This window comes from Lichenostomus cassidix, chromosome 2 (assembly GCF_008360975.1).
Source record: "Lichenostomus cassidix isolate B80296 chromosome 2, HeHo_3.0, whole genome shotgun sequence".
Taxonomy (NCBI): Eukaryota; Metazoa; Chordata; class Aves; order Passeriformes; family Meliphagidae; genus Lichenostomus; species Lichenostomus cassidix.
In genome coordinates, this window is record NC_139482.1 from 94040188 (window position 1) to 94062463 (window position 22276).

Sequence of the window (22276 nt, forward strand, 5' to 3'; positions counted from 1 at the left end):
CACACAGTCAAACCAATGAAAGGTAACTAAACCACAGCATTCAACAAGTAGCCTTGTATACTAATTTTCAGACAAAATGCAAATATAATTTGATTTCTTGCTGAGAATATTGCTCTAACCTCTTTTAGTATTTGTCTTGGCTTGTATTTTTTTGTATTCTGTATAAGAAAATGGCATGTTGTTGAAGAGCCCACTTTCTTTTAAACACTGGCACCCTGAAGTTAGAGCTATGTTAACAGCACCATTTGAGAAAAAACCAAAAATTGTTATAACAGTAGGACAAAATCCAGCTCTGAAGAATAAGATAAATAGAAACACAGCTATTGAAATATAAACTTAAAAAAAAGTTTTCACTAAGTGCAGAAAGTCCCATTGTATTAATTCCTTTAGAAAAAAAGATTTGCAAATGTATGTCCAAAACAAATGTTAAGCTACAGTTCTGTAATGTCTGAATCTAGGAGCTAGTGTGACATTTGATTCTTATTTTCCAGGTAACACAATAATATTCACTTCAAAGTAGCGATTATGAGACAACAATTATGGGAATATATTTGTATTTGCACCTTGAAGTAGGTCACTGAAGACACACTTATGGCAATAAAATTACTCAAAGGGCAACTAACTACAGGTTATGTATGAACTCCTGAAGAATGATATTGTCAATTTAACTTAAAAAATCTTTTACAGAGCAGTTTCACATCTCAAAAATCGTCAAAAATTACAACAAGAATTAATGAAGCTTGAGTAAAATCCACCCTTTAAATTATTCCCCTAGGAATAAAATTGTTTATTTTCTAACCATTTGACTTGACAAGGAAAACTTATTTAGAAATTTTTTACTGATGAAACAAACTCCCAACAACAAAAAAAAAAAAAAAACCCACAAAACAAAAAAAATCTTTTACAGAGCAGTTTCACATCTCAAAAATCGTCAAAAATTACAAGAAGAATTAATGAAGCTTGAGTAAAATCCACCCTTTAAATTATTCCCCTAGGAATAAAATTGTTTATTTTCTAACCATTTGACTTGACAAGGAAAACTTATTTAGAAATTTTTTACTGATGAAACAAACTGGCCCAGACAGGGTAGCAAAGAATTAAATATTATATCTTTAAAAACCCGACTAGAAACAAGAAAATAATTTGGAAGAATGATTAACTGTGTAAGCAAATAGCAGGACAGACATAATGTGATTCAAAACCTAAACAATTTAGTTAAATTTTCAAATGCATTAGAGGCTTTTTAACCTGAACTGTCTGAAGAAGCTGATGATACATGGATTCACTTGACTGTATTTAACCCTCAATTTTTCATCCAGAAACAGCTACCAGTGACAAACAGCAAAATACACAAAGCTCAGAGATCCTCAAGGATGTTACTGCCCTCTTGGGAACCTGAATGGAGGAAAACACAGAAAAAGTTTACATCATAGAAGAAACCAAAAGACAACTGAGAGCTGTATGACTAATAAGCAGGAAAAAAATATTGCTGTATTCCCACACCCCTCTTTGCATTCTGTTTACAATGTTTGGGTTCAGGGCATCCAAACTAAATGTGTGCATTTTTGTACAGAACAAGAAGGAATTCTCTCCATGATAAATTAGTGGTATTATGCACAGATTTATCCTTTCTCTTAGATCTGGGGTTTTTTAATTTAAAGTCCTCAAAATATCACAATCACTTGTGGTTTTGGAAGAAGGAACTTCTGCTGCACAAGTCTATTCAAACCTTCTTAACCTGCTGAGGTCAAGCCGCTGAACCTCATCCTTAACTCTACAAGAAAGTAAGAGACAGAATTTTAAGAAACTATTATTTAGCATTTGTAAATTGTCAGCCATGCAATAAATTAACTCCTAACCCAAAACAATCCCGTAGCAATGGAAAGTGGATAGGATAACAGAAAAAAATGTTACAATAGCAAATTTTTTTTGAGCATGTCTCAAGTACTTAGGTACTAACAACCTACTGATGCACACAGTCCAAAGGTTATTTCTGCTACTAGATTTGATTGTGGAATTTTCTACCATCATAAAATAAACTGCTTTCCCATTGAAAGATTGAACATTTTCAGAATCTTTTTTTTCAATGAAACCAACTATTTTCACTACATAGAAAAGGTATTATTTCCACCTACTATTTCACATCAAGAAAATGTTTGAAAGATGGCTTTGTTGAAATTTTTGTAGAATAGCATTCATATTATAAGATTAATTCCTAAATGGTGGGTTTAGGGATACCCTAAAACAGGGATACCCTGTTTCTTCTTCTTTTAGAAGAAACAGTCCAGTAAATCTCAGCTCAAAACTGCCGAGAATTTTTATATAATTCCAATTGTGTGGACCTCCTACAATATTCTTATGTTCACACCAGATTCTTACAGTAATGGCAGCAAATACTTTCTGGTGAAATACTACTGTTATTACTTTATGTGATGAATTTGTATCTTCTCATTTGCTAAATGAAATTTGGCAGCTGAAACCAAAAGTCAGTGTCTCACTGCAGCACAGGACCAGAACAACAGGAAGAGTTTTGGAGATCAGTGGAAAAGGCTTGGGACCTTCAGTGCTGCCATTTTTAATATATCTGTTCTTCCACCAACATTTGCAATTATGCAAATGCTTCTTTTAAGACATCTTTGTGCAGCAGTAAATGCTGTCCTTTGGAAGCTCTGCTTTTCTGATTGGTCTTAGAAAACAAATTTCCCTTTCCCAGCAGTTTTTGACCTTGAAAATGATAGGATGACGTTCATTGATAAAGAACTAAGCATGAAGACTCTTAGTATTAGAATCAAATGTTCAGCTTAAAAGGTTAAGTACTTCTCTCCTGTTGCTTTATTAAGACACTCAAACAAAACAAAGAAAAAAATTACTATTATGCTGTGATTTCCTGGACAAGTCAAGAGGCTGTGCAACTTGGCACATAAGTCATAAAAACCAACCCTTTTTGCAAGGTAATTGTAAAAAATGTTTTTATTGTCATGAATTATAGAACAAAGTCCTTCCTGCTGACTACATCACTGAATTCCAATGTAAGGACTTCTCACACATAAATCTTGCTACACAGTAAATTTGAAAACTTACAAGTAATTCCCAAGTGTTCAAATGAAAACATGCACTCTGAATGCATGTGTAATAATACATAATAGAGGAATTTAGAGCAAAGCTTTCCAGAATCAAAACTGTAGGCACAAATCCAACAGCAGAAGTTGTTTTAGCTGCAGTTTTCTTTTTAAATCATCAGCACCAATGAAGAACCCGTACCAGTGGGATGCTTGGAAATCATATTTTAAACACTATATGGAAGACACTGTTTTCTCTCCAGGATTTAAGCGTTTTCTACCACAATCAACTCGATCCTGTGGCATTTAACTCATAAATAAGAAAAACGTCAGAGTAAAAAGAAAGTAAAGTTCTGACCATTTATAGAGACACCACTTCTGCTCATCAGTCCTCTGTGAAAGTCAGACTTTGGAGCTATGGATATCTGTGCTGATAACTAAAATAGAACACCTCTGAAGGACCATGCTTGAACTGCCTGGCTTGAAGCAGGAGAGATGAAATGCTAGACCCAGGGACAAAATATGCTGAATACCAAAAATACCAAATATGCTTTATACCAAGTATAAAGGCCATAGATGGAAAGTTTCTATCCATAAAATTGACTTTTTTTAGGAAAAGCAGACAATTATATATATATTCACTGGAGGAAATATATCCAGATAAGGAAAGAAAGAACATAAAGTGCATCTCTGAGACAAAAAACACTTTTGGCTACTTGTTACCACTTCCATTGAAGCTAAAAGCCAGGTTAAAAGATGTAGTTTATATCTTGCTTCTTTATTGCTCTGTTTTTCTATTTGCTTTGTGTAATAGACATTTTTGTGCTGTTCTGTCTGTGTGACCATCTTGCTTACTTCAATATTTTCTTCTGAGTAAATATACTCCTATTTATCTCTGAAACAGTTAACTGTATAGGTTACTCTTTCCTGCATGTTTTACAACTGACAACTTGTGATAGTCATTCAGTCCCTAAACTCAGTGAGGTTCTTATGCTATATGCTAATGCTGTATCCTTAATATTCAAAGGAATGTTCACAGGACAAGCTTGCTTTATCCTGAAAAACTATTACTGACAACCACCCACAATGTGGGTTGAAATATCTTGTCACAAAACTAAATTTATTCCGTTTGTATGACAGAAAATTTTGTCCTTTGATTCGATCTCGGCAACAAAAACGCATTTAGCCACCTCATTTCATGCAAAAATATCAAATAATATTCACAGCTCCACTTCAATGGTTTATGGTTTTAACTTCAGCTCAGATTCAAATCAAACTTTGAAGTCCAAAAAGCAGGTTTATGTTACTATGAAAGAAAAATGAGCCAATCAAAACACAAATTTGTATAAAACTCTAAGTTCTAGAATGTACAAAATGCCTTTGTTTTAACATTGCTTGTTTCACAAAAAAAAAAAAGGCAAAGCTTTATTTGCTATTGTCCAATAAAACTTGGCTTCTGTTACCTCATCAGCTTTCTCTAGAAGCCATTTCTTTAGTTAAGTGATTCCTTTGTAGACAGCTGATATCATCATCATGATCCAAAAGAGTAGGAACTATTACAGACATGTGACATTATTTTAATAAAAGAAAAACATTTAAAATTTGTAATACACATACCCAGAGTTTTCTTTCAATACACCAGAACACTTTAGGAAGAGGGTTTACTTCTTTTGGCTCTCTTTAACTTTGAATAACTTTCTTCTTTCTGCTCACAAAAACAAGACAAACAGAAAAGGACAAAAACCGGTAAAGAAAATGAAGCAGCAATACTAAGCTAACAGTTGAACTAAAAAAGTTGTTTCTGAGTGAAAGGCTTAGTTGAATAATAAGTTTTCTTAATAAAAGTTTCTATTTTCCAATATAAAAAAATTAAAATATGGTTATAAGTACAGTGACTAAATAATTAAGATCACAGCTACTTTGAAAATACTCTACACGCTGGCAACCATAACTTTCAAAACCAACTGATCATTTTTGAGATAATGACAAAGGCTTACTCTTCAGAGATGTGTTTAGCAGTGTCCCCAGTTAGCACCATTAAATTTTAATCTGGAGACAGGAGGAATCAGGCAAATAAGCATCAGAGAGTCCACCCCTACCCCAGTTAACAGACAAGTCTCTTTCCTATTGCTGACACACCACTGAAACTGCCTAAGAGCTGTGCACTCAGCTCCCCTGAGCCCAGTGGTGTCAGTGCTGCAGTGGCAGTGTGGCAGTGAGAACTTTCAGTGTCCTGACACTTCCCAGGAATATCTTGCAGGGCTCAGAAAAGTACCTGTGCTCCTCTCAGCCTGCCTGGAGAGTGAGGAATGCACGGGCCACTTGTCACACCTGACTAGGACAGGACAGTACCCCTTCTCCTTTCCAGCAGTGCTGCCAGACCAGCTACAAGTTCTCCATGCTCACAAGCCCTGGTGTGTCTCAGTCATTCCCAATGCCAGGCAAAGGACTTCAGCATTAATTCATATTGTGGTGGAAGTCTCCCCTCAATACCCAGAGTGAAATAACAAGATGGTTATTCTTATAATGACAGTTATTTTTAGTTGCTGGTTTTCTTCTCTTTGTGAGAGTGACTCTACTGCTGCAGCACTGCAGTGCTGGGCCTGTAACCAGTGACTCAGTTGTGGCCCAGTGGAAGGGCCTTTCCCAGCTGCAGTTGCATGGGGCCAGCTCAGAGCAGCTGGGCTGGCGCTTCCCACACAAACTTTTGTGTTCCCTGCTGCAGCTCGAGCTCTGGGCTATGAGTGTGTCAGTGTGTTCCTCCAGCAGGCCCCTGGGGGTGCTGCACGGGCCTTCTCTGAGCTGCACGCACGGAGAGCACGGACTGTGTTCTTTTAATTACAGCTAAATCTTCTAGAATTGGCTTGTATTTGGCTTTAAAAATATAACAGAACATTGTTTCTAGAGAATGTTGCTAAATTCAAGCCCTTTAGATGAGAAACTCACAGAGCCACTGAGAATGCCCTGAGTTATACTGGGCAGGATAAAACTGTTTTCTGTAGAATCAGAAAATCTGCTTCAGAAACAGTAACATTCAATAAACATTTCAGTAGTATCTTTTGCTCAAGACAAACATTTTAAATGAACTCTTCAAGTGACAGTATCATACCCAATGGTTACTGTTAATTTTATCCAGAGCAAACTCAGTAAGATTTCTTAGTTTGCCCATTTCAACTGGAATGTGATAAAAAGTTTTAAATATCTTTCTCATCTCTTAATTCAGGTCCTTCTGGATTGAACCAAGGAGTGTACACGTGGGAGGGGTTTACCTGTCTTCTTTTGGCATAAGCTTTCTTTACAGATGCTTCCATGTTGTTCTCCTTGACTGGCAAAGTCAGGTTTGAGGTCAGTGTTTCACATGTCAGGTACTTGTTCCCTGCAATCATCTTGAAGTATAGAAGTTTATACCTTCATTAGCAAACACATCCCACAACACTTTGAACAAGTTTTCTAACTGTTGAAATTATCTGCTTTTTCAAAAGGTGTCCTCATCACACAAAGCTAACTTACCAATTACATTATATAGATGAAAAAAGTGATAAGCACAAGACATTTCATCCATGTACCCAACATGAGATATCATCCTCATAAAAATTGCACTGAAATCCACTCAACTATTTATTTAATTGAAATGGAGGGAGAATCACAGAAAATTTAGGTTATAAAGTACTTCTAGCTGTCATGTAATTGTAAATATTACTCAAAACAGAGCTAACTTCATAGATAGGTCAGCTTGCTTTGGGCCCTATTCAGTGAAGTTCTGAGAATCTGAAACAAACCCAAAAACCTCCCTCTGCAACTTGTTCTAGTAGTTGGCTATTCTCACTCTGAAGACTTTTTTCCTCATGTTCAGTGGGATTTTTTTTTCCTGCTGCAACTTGTGAAATTGTAATTAAGCTTATATTTGCAAAACTTCCATGTTTGTCTAGCAGCACAATGCCTTACACACAACTGCTGTCAGCACTACACAATTGACGAGGTTTGAGATTCCTTTCAGGAAGAAGGAATTATTTCATCAATATTGTTTTATAGGAAGAGAGACTGAACACCAAAAAATGTCACCATGTTAACCTCACACAGACCTTGATAAACTGTCTTAAACAAAAGAAAACTAATTACCCCACCATAAAAGCCCCAAATAAAAGAAGTGTATATTCCACAAAACACAGTAAATCATCTTCCCTTTCAGAAAAAAAGCAGCAGTGGCTGAAAACATTTAGTTATATGGTAGAATTTTAGAGAACTATATTGAGAATGATGGTAGAACATGATGAAAGTCATGCTCTTTATTGCTTAACGCTGTTTTTGAATTTGTGAGAAGCAGTGAGAATGAGCCCTGTTCTTTACTGTACCTGTTCAAAGTTAGGTTTGGAATGATGACTGGTTGTCTCAGCAATACAGTCCTTAGCGTGGCATGCTGCTTTATTTTCTTCACTTTTGGCCATGCACACTGTATCTTTGAAGACAGATTCATGAATATTTAACCCAGCTCCTTTATTTGATCTCTTTGTTTGTTGCAGTGACAAACTGGAATTTGTCATTTCATTGTCTAATTTGCAAATCTGCAAATGAACTTCCTTCGACTGGTGTTGTTTCTCGAGAACTTGAGTAGTATTTTGACTTGCAAACTTTTTTCCCCTTCTTGCACTGGAAGTAGGAGATTCATATGTATTCAGACATGGACTGGTGTTTGTTTTCTGAAGCACTGGCCCAACATTCTTAAGAAAGAAGGGAGAATTTGCCTTTTTTTGATTGACTTCACTGGGATTCCCACCTGAAGTTGAGTTTTCAGAAAAGTCAGAATTAGCAGTTTGTCCACCACACTGGGTTTTCCATCGGAATATGGGTGTACCATGTTTTGCATGTGTCTTTGTGTTCTTTGCCTGAAGCACACTGTTATCAGTAGAATTTTTGACTGGTCTACTTTGAATGTGTTTGAAAACCTGAGTTATGCTGGACTTGTGCACAGACAGTGTAGAAGATGAAACACCTACATTTTTTACTGGTGAATGTCTTTCAGCATTTTCCCTTTTCTTCCTGTCTCTTTGGTTTGTGATCTTTCCATTCATTTGCATCAACTTTCCTTTGAAAATTGGTATAATTTTGCTGACTTTGGTGGGGGTGGATTCAAAGGCTGAATTTACAGGTGTTCCTAAAGATTTTGCAGTTGGTAACTCTTGTACTCCTGGTATTTGCTTATTGCTCATTGATTTCTCTGCTGCTTCAGTGCCAATCCCTCCTGCACTCTTACTGCTACTCGAAAAACTGTGTGTTCCTGGCTCTTTGATCAAACGCTCCATCCAGTGGCTGTTTTCCGTACTGCATGGAGAAGGAATCCCAGGCAAAGCCGGTTTCCTTGGAGGAGACTGAGTTAGTGATACTACACAAACCAGCTCACTGTCCAAGTTCGTATGCTTCGGTTTTATTTCCTGCAACACAGCAAGAGTTGCTAAACTGAATGAACTGCATTTAAAGATCTGATAGTACCACCTAATGCATCACTATATGATATCAACCTAATACACATCACAAAATATAAGCATACAATTCCATATTTTGAATTAGAATGACTACATTTTTAAACAATATTTAGTTGTCACTATAAATTAAGTGGGATTTTTTTTTATCCTGCTCCTGTTCTTTGTTTATAAACTATGCTGGAATATCGTATTTCTTGGAAGGAAAAACTTAAATTACAGTCATTATCTTGGTTTAGTGCTTTCCAACTGGATAATATCTACCCCTTTTGGTGGGTCTGCAGAGGGTTAGACTGACAGAGTTCCTCATTTCTTAAGACTTCTAAGAGCCTCTGTGTTCTGAGCCAAAGACTGTTTGGATGTCTATAAAAACTGCAGATGACACTTAGGGCCCATTCTGGCTTTGATCACTGAAGAGACATAAACAGTAACTGCTTTCTGAAAGAGGATTATACTATTTTAGAACCTCTGCAACTTCTGTCACTATTCTTTGTTCAGAATTAATTACTTCATTTCTTCTTTCACACACTACTACCAAAGAAATTTCAGTCTCAGCCTTTGTCACAACGTCAAATTAAAGAAGTTTTGATTACTTGCCTCCTTTCCATCACCAGACCTGGAGTAAATCTTACAGCTTGGTGTTTTAAAATGCTTATGTCCACACAGGTTTTTTTTCAGTTTTTATATAAATTGTAATAATAACAATAACAATAACAATAATATTAATAATAATAATAATAATAATAATAATAATAATAATAATAGAATCACTAATGGTTTGGGTTGGAAGGGACCTGATAGATGATCTAGTCCCAGCCCCACTGCCATGGGCAGAAACAACTTTCACTAGACCAGGTTGCTCAAAGCTCCATCCAGCCTAGCCTTGAACACTTCCAGGGATGGAGAACCTACAACTTCTCTGGACAACCTGTTCCAGTGCCTCACCACGCTCACAGCAAAAATTTCTTCCTAATATCTAATCTAAAGCTACCCTCTGTCAGTTTAAGGTCATTCCTCCCTGTCCTGTCATCACATGCCCTTGAAATAGCAACAATAGTAATAATGTTACTGTTGTAATTATTGTTGTTATTACTGTTGTTATTACAGAAGGGATTTGAGAAAGTTTTGGATATCAAACTGTTAAAAAACATGTATAGAATTGCAAATACTGATAGCAACTAATTAACACCAAATCCATTTTTAACATATTTCTAACGTGAAGATTAACATAACAATGGCAAATTACAATACTATTTTTACTTACACATTAATTAAAAGTTAAAGGATTGATAGTTGTCTGTTGTGAAAAGCAGTTATGTGCTCTTACTGAGCTCTGAATATGTTAAAGATCACTTCATACCATGAAAAAGTACATGACATTAATATGTTTATAAAAAAGCCTTACATGCACTGAAGCCCTGGAGAGTTCCTTTGCAGCATAAAGTGCTTTACTTGTCATCTTTATTGGAAATCCACACAGTTGTGAAAGATTGTTCTTCATGTCAGAAAGAAAAGAGTTCACTACGCTTTCTGCATCTGTTCTAGGGAAATATTGCACTGGCTGACTTCGAATGCAACTTAACGGGTACCTGAATAAGCATTCAGGGATATACAACAAGTTTCTTTAGATTTCTATAATTATTAATCATCTTTGTTGAGAAGAGAGAATGAGTATGTCTACAGCTTTTTTAAAAGGTGAACAAAAGTACTTAGTCCCTTAAGGGCCTGAAGGTTATAAAGTTATAAAGGACTTCAGCATGATTATACCACACTAATCTATGATAGCAAAGATTACTCAATATAAATAATCCTTAGTCTTTCCTGGCAGGAAAAATCTCTTTAAAAGAAATCTTTGTTGGCCAGATTTTTACATCATTTAACTTTCTTTTATACCACTTTCTTCTCCATCAGCATTTAGAGTGGCATTATTGTGTTTACAGAAGCCATGAAGCAAATTGCTCTATTTGACTTCCTACTATTCAATACTGAGACAGAGACTTGAATAAATATTTTGTTTTAATTTGTCTAGTGAAACACTTCTCTACTGACATCTATAAAATTTTGAAAAAAGAAAATGTGGCACATTCAAAAATGAAAAGCAGAGCTTTTCTAAAAGTGTGGGAGAGGAAACTTAACAGATATTTTCTGAAAGGATACGTGAAAAACCTTTCCCCAATTGGTTTGAAGTAAACACTCAAGTATATTTTTGTCTCTTCAAGATCCTCAGGAAGAATATATCCGTACTTGAAAAAACCAAATACAAATGGGTATTACAAGGACAAACTCAATAGGAACAAAAAAGGGAGGGAAAAATGAAAGCAGTGTGTGTATTTCTCACCAGACTCTTCCAGTGCATCTGAAATTCTTTATATGAACGGAAAGGAGATTCTGGAGGAATTACATGGCTGATGTTTATGATCTGACCCATTTTCATGCTGTGCACAGGGAAAGAAAGAAGGGATGCTTAGAAAGGGTGTCATAAAATCCAGCTGAAAAAATACTAGCCTTTTGGGAAAAAAATCTCATTTTTGGCATTCAGAGTATTTACAGATTGTTTTTATCTTTTGAGAGCTAATTCCTTTAGCTCATAAGTTCATGACACAGCAATAGCAATATTTCCTGAAGTATGGAAAAGAACTTGGCACCTACAAGTCTAATTTCTCTTACAATGCTCACTAGCAGTGAATGTAGAAAAAAAAACCAAATATAATTACTTTTGTTATAATTAATGATGAAAAATCGTAGGTAAAACCAGACGTAGTTCATGGCAAAGGTGGAAATACTTTTTCTTTAAATTGACATTTTCTGCTTAGAATGTATTTGAGAAAAATTGATGGTCTTGCATACCATAGAAGTAGCACAAAGATTAGTAAAATTGAAATAGTATTAAAATGTGTGATTTCTGATATGTTGATTAATTTTTCTTATTTTCCTTAATGAGATAATAAAAACAAACAAAAATATTCTTGAATGTAAAACAGACTGTAAAACAGAAGTGTTCTTATCACTAGTATCAAATTCACAATTTGTAGTGCAAACATTCTGGGAAATGCTTATTTCTGCCAAAATGTAAACAGATTCTTACCTTGGCAACACATAGCACCAGTTACTTAATATGGAATGTTGCTGAATAACTGTATTTTCATTGCTGTCAAACAGCTTTACAGTGTTTGCTGAAATATCAAAATCTTCCAACTTAAAAAGGAAAGAGAGTTTATATGCAAATAATTCTACAGCAGTACAAATTTATATTTTTTAAAAATAATTGTGTATCACAATACACTGAAACTTAATAAATTATTATTCTTTTGTCAGCTCTCACAGATTGGTTATTTCAGAAGATATTCCCATCATCAAATTGCACACTACCTTATGTTAGAGCCTTCACTTCCATGAGTAAAAGGTTTAAAGTTTATTGAAATCAGTGAGATTTAAAGTTTATTTGAAATGGTTTCATAAGAGAATAGAAGGAATTTCTTAAACTGAGAGCTGTCTCACTTTCTTGCACATTTTTAGAATACAAATCAGAAACTCATGCTTGACATTCTAGTAACTGAGTGAGTCACTTTGCCCAATCAAGAGCAAATATCCAAGGAACAGAACTAATGGCATATGCAGGTTCATCCTCTGAGAAGTCAAAAAACACCACATATTTTCACAGTGTCAGAATTTGACTGTAGGGGACAATCAAAGATTGAGACAAAGATTTCAGAAACATTTTATCTTTCTGTGGTCTACCAGGGTTTTCAATTATTCACTGACAAGAAAACCTGGCCATTTCTGTTTTAGAAAAGTATTGAAAGGATCAAACAGATAAAGCCATATCATGATCATTTCCATCATTGAACTGTGTCATTTGGGAACTGGATTCCTATAGATAGCTTTAATGTTTATGCTGCCCCAAGCAGGTCTCAGAAGGAATCCTATTCTTCTATTCTAAGAAAGTAGAGTCTGGATCAGAAATATTTATTTTAGAAGAAACCAGCAAATCTGACAAATAGGCCCTGCTTGTATGGACATATTCACCACAGGTGATATGGCTGTCAAAAAGGATGATAAGTTTTCAACCTCAAGCAAGGTTTCTAAAACAATGAATTAATTATGCTTACAAGCAGCATAGTCCTGGCTGCTCCAGTATTCTGGAAGCTGCATGGAAATGAAGCAGATTCCATAATAACCATATACAGGAACTTTAAACATGGTGCTGACAACTCACCTGTGGTTTTATTTTTGTTACTCAAAACTGTCTATGTACTACAGTGTGACTGAGAGCTTTCTTAGAAAACACTGCTAGAAGGAAATCTACAGTCACAAAGATATGTCATTGCTATACTGTTAGCATTTTTGAAAGTTCTCTTAGCCTAGAATCTCAGCTTTACAGTGCTTGCTAGACTGCATCAACATAGATACAATATGGATGTTATGATTTTATAACCTCTGCAGACAGTCAATGAATAGGGTTAATGTCTCTATGCAATCAGAACTAGGCACTTCTATCCCCATCATGCTAACTGGAAGTCACCTAACAGTAAAGAAGATAAAGAGTAATAAAACAAACACAGTAATAGAAAATACAACTGGCTTGTACCTCAGGGGGTGGCAGCCGAATTGAGCAAGGCTCCACACTGATGCAAAGCTGTCTCTCTGACACATTGAGGTCTACAACTAAATTGAAAAAGAAAGCACAACGCCCTGTTTTGAGTTACAGCTCATCTCTTAGACAGAAAGCTAACCCAAATGTTTATTTAAGGTAATTGTTAGTCAAAATGCTGTGTCTGAAAATCAAAAGGCTAGACTTTCTCAGCATGCAAATTAAAATTAGGTGCATTTTACCAGTGAAGAATAAATATAATGAATTACTGTCATACAGTAACTCAGAAATTCAAGGCTGGCTGTGCAGCTGTGTGCATGATACTCGTATCCTTGACAAATAAACACCCATTTTCAAAGCAAATGCACTTCATATAACTATTTTCTGCACAGAGTCATTCAGCCCAGTATTATCTATCCTGGTGCTGTCAAAAGGAAAGACTTTATGGACACACCTCTGGAACTTTCACTCAGCTCTGAGTTCCTCAACATATATCTCTGGAACAAATTTAGGCTCCAATACCCCCAAATGTAATCTTTAGCTTCTATACTGGAATTAAAATATTACTTTGTAATTTTTGCAATAGCTAAACAGCATGCTTTGTGACTTCACTTTTCTAAACAGCAAACATAGTACATGGTGGACAGTCACTGTAGCTCATTTTCCTATCTATTGTTATGGAACTTTCACATCACTTGCAAGACTCATAATTTGAGGCAAGTGCATTTAATTGCAATAATCATGCCTGTGAAATGGAAAATTTCAGTCAATGGCTGTAGATTCATAGTATTTAAAAATTACCTTTTTTGTGGGTAATTTTCCAAAGGTTCAGTTGAGCTGACAGCTATTACAGACAGAGCATCATCTGCCACCAAGTGTAATTTGACAGAAGTTATTTCAGAATGAAAACCAAACACACTGTGCTGCTAATGCCAAGATTGTGGCAGTATGAAAGTCCTTAACTTTACCTTTCTCTCTCAAGTTTATCGTTAACAGAATATTGTACTTACCAACAGCATTTTGCCTTCCAGAATGAGACAAAAAGTCTTTCCCTTAATAAATGGAATAGACAGACATTATTTTCTAAATCATATGTGTAAAGTCTTTATGCAAAAAAAAGGAGAATCACAGGTTTTTTGTGTCTGTCAAAAATGCTGAAAAGTGTGTTCCCTCTAAGGAGACAAAATCCCCTCTATCAATTAACTTTTCACTGATTCATTAACATCTTCTGTAAGAATGAAAGACAGATAAAAGTATATTAGTGGACAGCAATATATACATCGCTTTTTCCTCCTAACCCTCTACTTCCAGCTGCAGCTCCTGAATCAGCTGTTTTCCTTCTGAGACCCTTATATTTTGAAGATACTGAGAAGAGGATACTGTTGTTATTGTGGTTGTTTAGAAAAGCCTGCAAACCATGTGCAGGACTGCCACTGCTGAAAGCATAAATCTGAAAAAAAGGCCCAATTTTTAGAAGACATTCACCGTCCAAACCAGCAGTTGGTTTGGAAATTATTAATCTGGTACATTGCATTCAGTTGACATAATTATTTGATCTTTTACAAAGATAAGGAAGAAGATGAACAAGTGAATGGTATGTCCATTCAGAATATTAACTTGAATCATTTAACTTGGATAAAGAAACAATAACAATGTAGTTAAAGAAAAAAAGTAATAGGATAAAGGAATGAAAGAATTTATTATAATGAATGAAACACTTATGGAAATTAAATCATAGAGAATAAATGGAACAACAAAGAACTGAAAACTAAACGCTTGATCCCTGACCCAAGTGAGTCAAATACCTTGCACCAAGAGATGACCAGCCTTGTTCCATCTGGGTGCAAGCCTGGCTGTAAGTGTGTAGGAGAGACAGGTTTGGAGAAGCTCTGGAGTAACTGTTTGTGGTGCTTCCAGCTAATAACAGTGACAAAAAGAAACATATATTTTTAATAATTTAACAGATTTCTTAAAGGCCTCAGCCAAAATTTAAGCAAATATATTACTACTGCACCTTGGAGCAAAAGCCACACATCTTTAGCTTTCATCTAATTAGCTACAGAAAGAAGTTAGCACAGTATTTGATACAGGCATTTAGATTTCATGCACAATCAAAGTGAGGTGCACTACAGTTCAGTTCCTAGAACGTATTCACAGGACTGATAATAGACTTGGAGAAAAGATTACTTGAACCCTCTGGAGTACTTTACTAGATATGCAACTCCTTCCAGACAACAGGCACAACATTGAAAGCTGACATTACCTCTGCTGTCAGACTCAAGACCGGAGATACTTTCTAGCAATCACATTAGCTAAACATAGCTTCGCTCATCCAGCAGCTCTGCTTGCCTGCCTGTCCTGCAGAGCTTTCTTCTGACCATCCGCATTAGTCAAGAAACTAATTACAATGGGTTTAAAAGAGTTAAGTGATACACCTCCAGAGGGATTTTTCTAATGAATCCTGCAAGGAACTTCTTGGTACTACCAATCTGCTGGTGTTGGAAAACCTAACAATGACCGGTCAGCTATACATATCAACATAAAGCAGTTCTGTAAGGTAAGCATATTTGAACAGTTTATGTCTTGCTTATCTGCATATGCATTTGCACTTCTTGGAACAAATTAAAATACACCCAGCTGGCTGTGCAAATGAATTATGAGAGCTACTGGCTTTGGTTACAATCAGTCTTTTGACTCAGCAATTTTAGTGCATCTGCACACACATTCATAAACCCCACAGATGTTGCATGCTAGAAGATAGTAAATCATATGCATAATGGTCTAAAAATAAATCAGCTGTTAAGATCCTGGGCTCCGTTTTTTCTCTTTGCTTTTATTTTGTTTCCCTAAGACTGTCCTGTACAGGCTGGGTAAACCCAAAGGTGAATGGGGAGACAGGTCAGCTGCCTGAACATCCCCCACTGGTGCAGGGGGATGACACCAGCAGGAGAGCTGCAGGTCTTTGGCCCAAATGTTGTCTTAAAGTCAATCCCAAATGCCTCTGAGTAGGAGTAGGATGCAACTGCAGCAGAGAAATCTGGGGAAATTGCTCACAAACTTCTTAAAACTATTGACTCTGACAAAGTGTACTTACCATACCCAATTCACAGGACACATTTGGTCTTATTCACCCTGAAACTTGACTTCTGTGGTGCAAACCACATAGCCTGTGAAAAATACTCATCTCTGGCAACAGCAATTGCAGACAAGTGTACCAGCCTTATGAACTGTGTCATATTTCAGCACTTACAGTAGCTCCGTGTCTCTCTACATAGGCTTGACATATTCCTGATTCGTAAAATGGTATCTACAAACAACAATAAAAAAAATAAATCAAGTGTCTGGTGTGAAGAGGTATTTTAGCAAATCGTAAATCAAATTCTGGTACAACAGTGACTTTGCCCTCTAAAATCATGCAAGGGAATAGTTAAGCAAACATTCATCTTGTGTTTTAAAGGAGAAAACTAAAATTAGCGCAGGCTCTTGTCATAGTGTAATCTCATTTATAGATAAAGATACATTAACAAGCAAGCCAAGCAAGCAAAAGACTGCCCAAAACAAAGCTGCAGAACTCTGCACCTGCTTCTCTTGTTGCTAATTGGGTGGCATCTTACTAATTGAGTCATTCCATTCCATTCCACAAATCAGTTCACCATCTGTAAAGGAGGTTTCATCAAAAGTGTAGAGGACTTAAGGTGTCCTCTACACCACTAATGCACAAAAATAAAAGTTTGCTTTAAATGAAATGTTTTTACTTATCCTTGATCTTTAAAAAAACAATACTTATTAGAGAAGCATCCATGTATATGTGACTGCTACAAGTGACCCCTAGCCATACTTTGGCTCAGGGTGACCAAGAGGCAACAGCCTCACATCCTTGGGATGAACTTGCAAGCTGGGAAGTCCCTGGCTCATGTACAAGGGAGTGAAGGTGTCTTGAAAAATATTTCAAAAGGTGTTTTGGAAACCCGAAAGTACAAGATAACCTAAGTAGAGAAAGAGATATCAGCACTAAATCAAAGACATCCATCTTGTCTGTACTATTGACTAGGAGCCAACTACTTCACCCTTTAAATATTAAAATCAGGATGGGCCTGATCTAAACTGTCCCTGAACTCAAGACTGTATGAAAACTGGTCTGCATGGCAAGTGATGCTCTTTGAGCAGGGACTCCCCTCAAGGTTAGAGACTCCATGATGGAAATTAAGAGATCATTCCTTACACAAGGTCAACAGATCCCTTACCTGTGATCTGCAGTAAGTGAGTGATAGCATGTTGAATTCATGCTATGGAGAATTACTAATCCATGCAGCTACTCAGACACTATAAATATTGTATGGATAATTCCATCATGCATGAATTGTTGACCAAGTCTGAGATGAAGATTGGATCCAGCCACACCTAGGCTCCAAAAAGGAATTCCCAAAAGGGATCTACTCTGAACCTCATAACTCCATAGGAGGGCCCTCTTTACTCTTTGCACCTCTGGTCTCTCTATGAGTCATTCTAACTCAGTTTTCCTTTTCATGTTTCCTCCATGCAGTAATTATTAAGGCAAATCTTGCCATCAAACTTCCTGAACCTTGTCAGACCACCGTTAAAACTTCGCTAAATTCCGTCAAACTCATCAAACTCTGTCAAATTATTATTTTACCTCAATAAAACATAGTGCTGCTTCTCTCTTTTGAGTGAGGTGCACTCTGCTCCCCTGCAGCAGTCTGCAACTACAGATACTTATTTACACAGTGATACTGACCGCCATTACAACCGAAATTCGATTCAGTGTCCCAATAACAGGTGCAGCAAGGACCTCTGGATACAGGAATAATAATTGCCTATAAAAAGGTGAGAAAGAAATGAAAAATGTTTTATTTTCTCAGATTAAATTTATTTTCCTCACCTTCTGCAAACACAATACATTACACTTTTAACCAGTCTCCATTGGTTCAGTATAATAAATAGGATTAGTCTGAGTTACTTGTTCTAGATGACCCACAGTGGTCTAAGACAAAGACTGCAGGCCTCTGGCACATGAATGGAGCTCTCCAAAAGTGCTCCTTTTGGCAGAATTTCTAATTTCTCCCCTTTTTGTTTGAAAGGAATGACATAATGCTTGGTGAATGCTAAGGAGTGTACATCTGCTTCCCAAATATTCTTTTCACTTAGTCTCAACCTACACAAAACATTCCAACTTTTCAGGTAAACACAGGTTGATTTTAACTATTTTTTAATTTGATGTATGTTAGTTTTAGCCTATGAAATTTAAAACATAATAGAAATTTGTTTTTTGTTCCCCAATAGTCAGCAAGTCCTCTGCCTAAGAAAAGAAAATACTCTTTTAAACAATTTAGTAGTTTGCTGCTGCTAAGAATTTTGCTGATTTTATTACAGAAAAGTCTAGTACTGCTAATAAAATATTTGAATGGCAACCAGTAGCAGCTTCTGAAAATAATACTCCTCAAAATTCTTTACCTGCAAGTCTTTATCTGTGTACTCCTTGCCTCAGTTTCAGCTATCTGAGAACTCAGTGTTACTGTAGCAGCACAGAGCTTCTGCAGCTCAGGCAGACTGACAAAGAACAGAGACTGGAGTCTGGTGCTATTCATGGTATATTGTTGATTGCCCCAGAGCAGTACCTGGGTCTTAAAATAAAAAAAAATAATAATTTGTTTTTATAAGGCAGATATTTGTTTAGATAACTTTATAAGTATATGGTATTAGGTAAATGAATAACCAATTATCTTCTGATTTAGAATATGTAGAAAATACAGTTTGGTCAGCTAAAACAACTGAATATCCTCTTTCTATATGAAATGTATTATGCTTGAAAAAAAATATTTGCAAGATATTCAAAGTAAAGACAAAGACAAAAAAATACAGAGTACATGTTTGATCATGGAAATATCAACTGAGCCACATGTGCTGGAACTCCGTCATTTTTGGAACTTCCTAAAAACCACCTAAAAGAACCCAAAGAGACAGAATTTCAGACTAAGAATATGATTCTTTGATGCTGTACTAACAAATTACATGTGAGTGGGAATAACATGAAGTCATGTTACCCACATTGTTGGGTGCCTGATGTGTCCTTTGCCTTGCAGCACAGGCCAGGCTCAGTCTAATGAGTCATATTATTACTTTGTCATATTTATGACAAAAAAAACCCCTAACATTTCATTATTTGAAGAAAAAGACACCTTTTAGCTGTAGCACCTTTTTCAATCGAAGTATGTCATAGAAAGATAAGCAGTTGGAAAGCCAGGAACAAACACTGTATTCCAGAAAAAGCTGGTTTAATAACTCCCCTCTCTTCAAAACCTAAAACACTTTTGCCAAATGCTCTCACCAATGCAGTGAGGACAGCAATAAATACATTGGTTCCAAATTTTATGAACCCACCAGGCATTCACCTGAAAAGCAATTTTTAAAATTGTGATTAAAAAAAATTATGAACTGGAAGTTTATTTTGAGGAACAATGTCAAAGATAACTTTGTTGTTCTGATTTTGCTTTGCTTTCTTTACAGCGTAACACATTAAACAGATTAACCTCAGCCCTATCCTAGAACAATCACAAGGTGAGTGTTTTAGAACTGTAATTTAAAAGACAATAATGTTTCCTTGTTTCTTACCCTTAAAGGAAAACACATTTCCATGTTTTTCAGCAAAACACAATTCAATTTTTTTTCAGCAATCAGGAAAAGTAGGGGGTATTTTAAATGCCAGCCAAGACTATCACTTCATCAGAGAATTCCAAAAGCTACAGCTCAATGGAAAGGACCATTTTAAACAAATGAGAAAAAAAATCTTGTCCTTATGCAACCATGGAAAAGAAAATGGAGTCCTCAGCTTTCATAATGTTTATTGGGGATTTTTATGGCAGATATGTTGTAAAACACTTGCTGCAACTCTCCGGTGCCCTGCTTGCTGTTTGAGGATGATTCCCCTGTGGGAACCACTTGATGTATTAAACCTAAGTTAAATCTTCCCAGACATCTTAAAAGCTAATGGGACAGATTGCTTGCAAAAGGCTTCTCCCTTCAGGGGAGAGGATAAAGAGAAAAGTAGCAGTTAACAAAGAACTGCCAGTTAAGAAAGAACTACTGGTTATAAATCATCGGAAATAAACACAACTGCCTTCTGTGAGAGAGGACTTTATGAGTGTGGGAGAAATGACACCTTTAGATGACACCTTCAGATACCAAGGGACATGAACTTGAAAACAGCGCTGAGCCCCTGCTCAGCTGAACAGAACATCAGTCAGGCAATAGCCATTCCTGGGTTTTGTCAAAGCAGACAAGCAAATCCCAGAGCTTGGCAGCAATATTTGCAATTTTCAGTAACCTGGAAGTCGGAATGAAGAGCCTCGTTATTAAAGCTGGGAACAGCAGCAATCTGAGGGACAGTAGCTAGTCTTACTGTCAGGCTGACTGAAAAGTTGAGGCAGGATCTGAAGATGGTAGTACATTTGTACTTCAGTGAAGTACAAAGCTGTTCTTGCACTCAGGCTCAAGGTGCAGAAGTTAAGCATCAGCTGGTCACGCTGGGTAAGTTTTATGCTACAAAAAAAAAACCCAAACAACCAAATCCAGCCTGTAGTCACGCCCGAGTGTCCATGGGGCTATTGGTCCTGAGGCACCCAAGTTGTGCATGGACGTGACATGGGGATGTGGGGACCCACACTGGCCTGAAACACAAAGCCATGGAACATATCTGAGACCAGAGTGAAGGAAACACGTTTTACCTCAGGCAAAACCGAAGGGAAACAGGATGCTGGATTGGTGACAGAGCCTCACCGAGAGAAGGGGAAAGCACTGCTCCCGGTGCCCTCAGCCCCCCTGGCAGCAAAGCAGGGCGGTGTGGCAGGGAAGCCTCTCTCCGAGCCCCGCGGCAGAGCTCTCCCCAGGCAAGGCGAGTGACTCCGGCGACAGCCGGGAGGTTTCGAGGAGCTGTGAGGAAGCTCCTGTGGCAGCGCTGCTCCCGCCGGGATCGCCTCACGGGCTGCGCGGGAAAAGCAGCAGCCGCGCGCCTCCCGCCCTGGGGCGCTGCCTCCTGCCGGGAAGGCTGTGCGACTTCCCGGGCAGCCCCTGCCTGCTGGGACACCGCAGGGACAGGGCAGGGCACAGCGCCGGTCGGAGTCCCGGCACAGCCGCGGTGTGTGTGGGCTGTGACTCAGCCCGCGCTGGGCGCTACCTGTGCCCGTGGCAAAGGTGCTTTGGCCGGGCACAGGCAGCTCTGCGCCGAGCTGGGGCGCCAGCCGGCTTTTCCACAGCTGCACGAGGATTATTTAGCTTAGATGTCAGGGAAAACTTCTTACTGCGAGGGCGGGGAGGCACTGGAACCTGCTGCCCAGGGGGCCTGAATCACAGAATCACAGAGTGTTGGGGTCGGAAGGCACCTCTGGAGATCACCTAGTCCAACCCGCCTGCCAAAGCAGGGTCGCCTGGAAGTTTCACAGGAACACATACAGGTCGGATTTTAATGTCTCCAGGGAGGGAGACTCCACGACCACCCTGGGCAGCCCCGACCAGCCCATCTCTGCCGCTCTCAATGTAAATGTCTTCCTCATGTTAAAGTGAAACTTCCTGGTTTTTAGTTTATGGCCATTGCTCCTTGTCCTGTCTCACTGAAAAGAGTCTGACAGCTCCCTGAGTTCTCCTCATAAGAGATGCTATAGACTCCTAAACATCTTTGTGGCCCTGTACTGCACACTCTCCAATAGTTCCTCGTCTTTCTTGTTCTGGAAGTGTTCAAGGCCAGGCTGGAAAGGACTTTGAACAACCTTGTCTAGTGGTCCCCATGGCAGAGGAATTAGAACTAGATGATCTAGAAGGTCCCTTCCAACCCAAACCATTCCAGTGTGGCTCTACATTGCAAATCAGCGGTCAGCTCGTCACGGGGCACAGCCCCGCAGCCCGCCGCTGCCAAAGGTGGCCAACGCTGGCAGCAGGCAAGGGAGAAGCTGCTGTTCCGGCGCCCGGCACCGACAGCAGCCCGAGCGAGCCCGGCGGGGGCTGTCCCGGCCCCGAGCGAGCCCGGCCAGGCTGTCCCGGCCCCGAGCGAGGCCGGCGGGACTGTCCCGGCCCCGAGCGAGCCCGGCCAGGATGTCCCGGCACTGCCGCCCCGCCCGCCAGAGCCGCTCACGTGGGAG

General features: G+C 38.1%; 1 protein-coding gene across 5 annotated transcripts; it reads right to left on the bottom strand.

Annotated features, from left to right (window-relative positions):
• Positions 1-977: 977 nt before the first annotated feature.
• On the bottom strand, positions 978-22028 carry C2H18orf63 (chromosome 2 C18orf63 homolog). Of its 5 annotated transcripts, none has more exons than XM_085052439.1 (15): positions 21443-22028; positions 18600-18769; positions 17884-17962; positions 16378-16434; positions 14933-15044; positions 14138-14179; positions 13125-13201; positions 11622-11731; positions 10875-10971; positions 10694-10779; positions 9942-10125; positions 7412-8488; positions 6329-6445; positions 4677-4764; positions 978-1395 (listed from the first exon to the last, which is right to left on the bottom strand). In XM_085052439.1, the coding sequence occupies exons 2-14, from the start codon at positions 18731-18733 to the stop codon at positions 4708-4710; spliced, it is 2229 nt and encodes a 742-aa protein (XP_084908565.1). In that variant the 5' UTR covers positions 18734-18769; positions 21443-22028; the 3' UTR covers positions 978-1395; positions 4677-4707. The 5 variants fall into 5 exon arrangements, with proteins under 5 accessions (XP_084908565.1, XP_084908564.1, XP_084908563.1 ...); XM_085052438.1 differs by having other exon boundaries at positions 20922-22028; XM_085052437.1 differs by having other exon boundaries at positions 20870-22028.
• Between the last annotated feature and the right edge of the window lie 248 nt (positions 22029-22276).

Coding starts and splice junctions, on each gene's coding strand:
- C2H18orf63 (XM_085052439.1), bottom strand. CDS start 18,733: ATGAATAGCACCAGACTCCAGTCTCTGTTCTTTGTCAGTCTGCCTGAG. Junction 10,780..10,874: donor AGATGCACTGGAAGAGTCTG/GTGAGAAATACA, acceptor GGTTTTTTCAAG/TACGGATATATTCTTCCTGA. Junction 8,489..9,941: donor TCTCCAGGGCTTCAGTGCAT/GTAAGGCTTTTT, acceptor GCTGTGTTGCAG/GAAATAAAACCGAAGCATAC.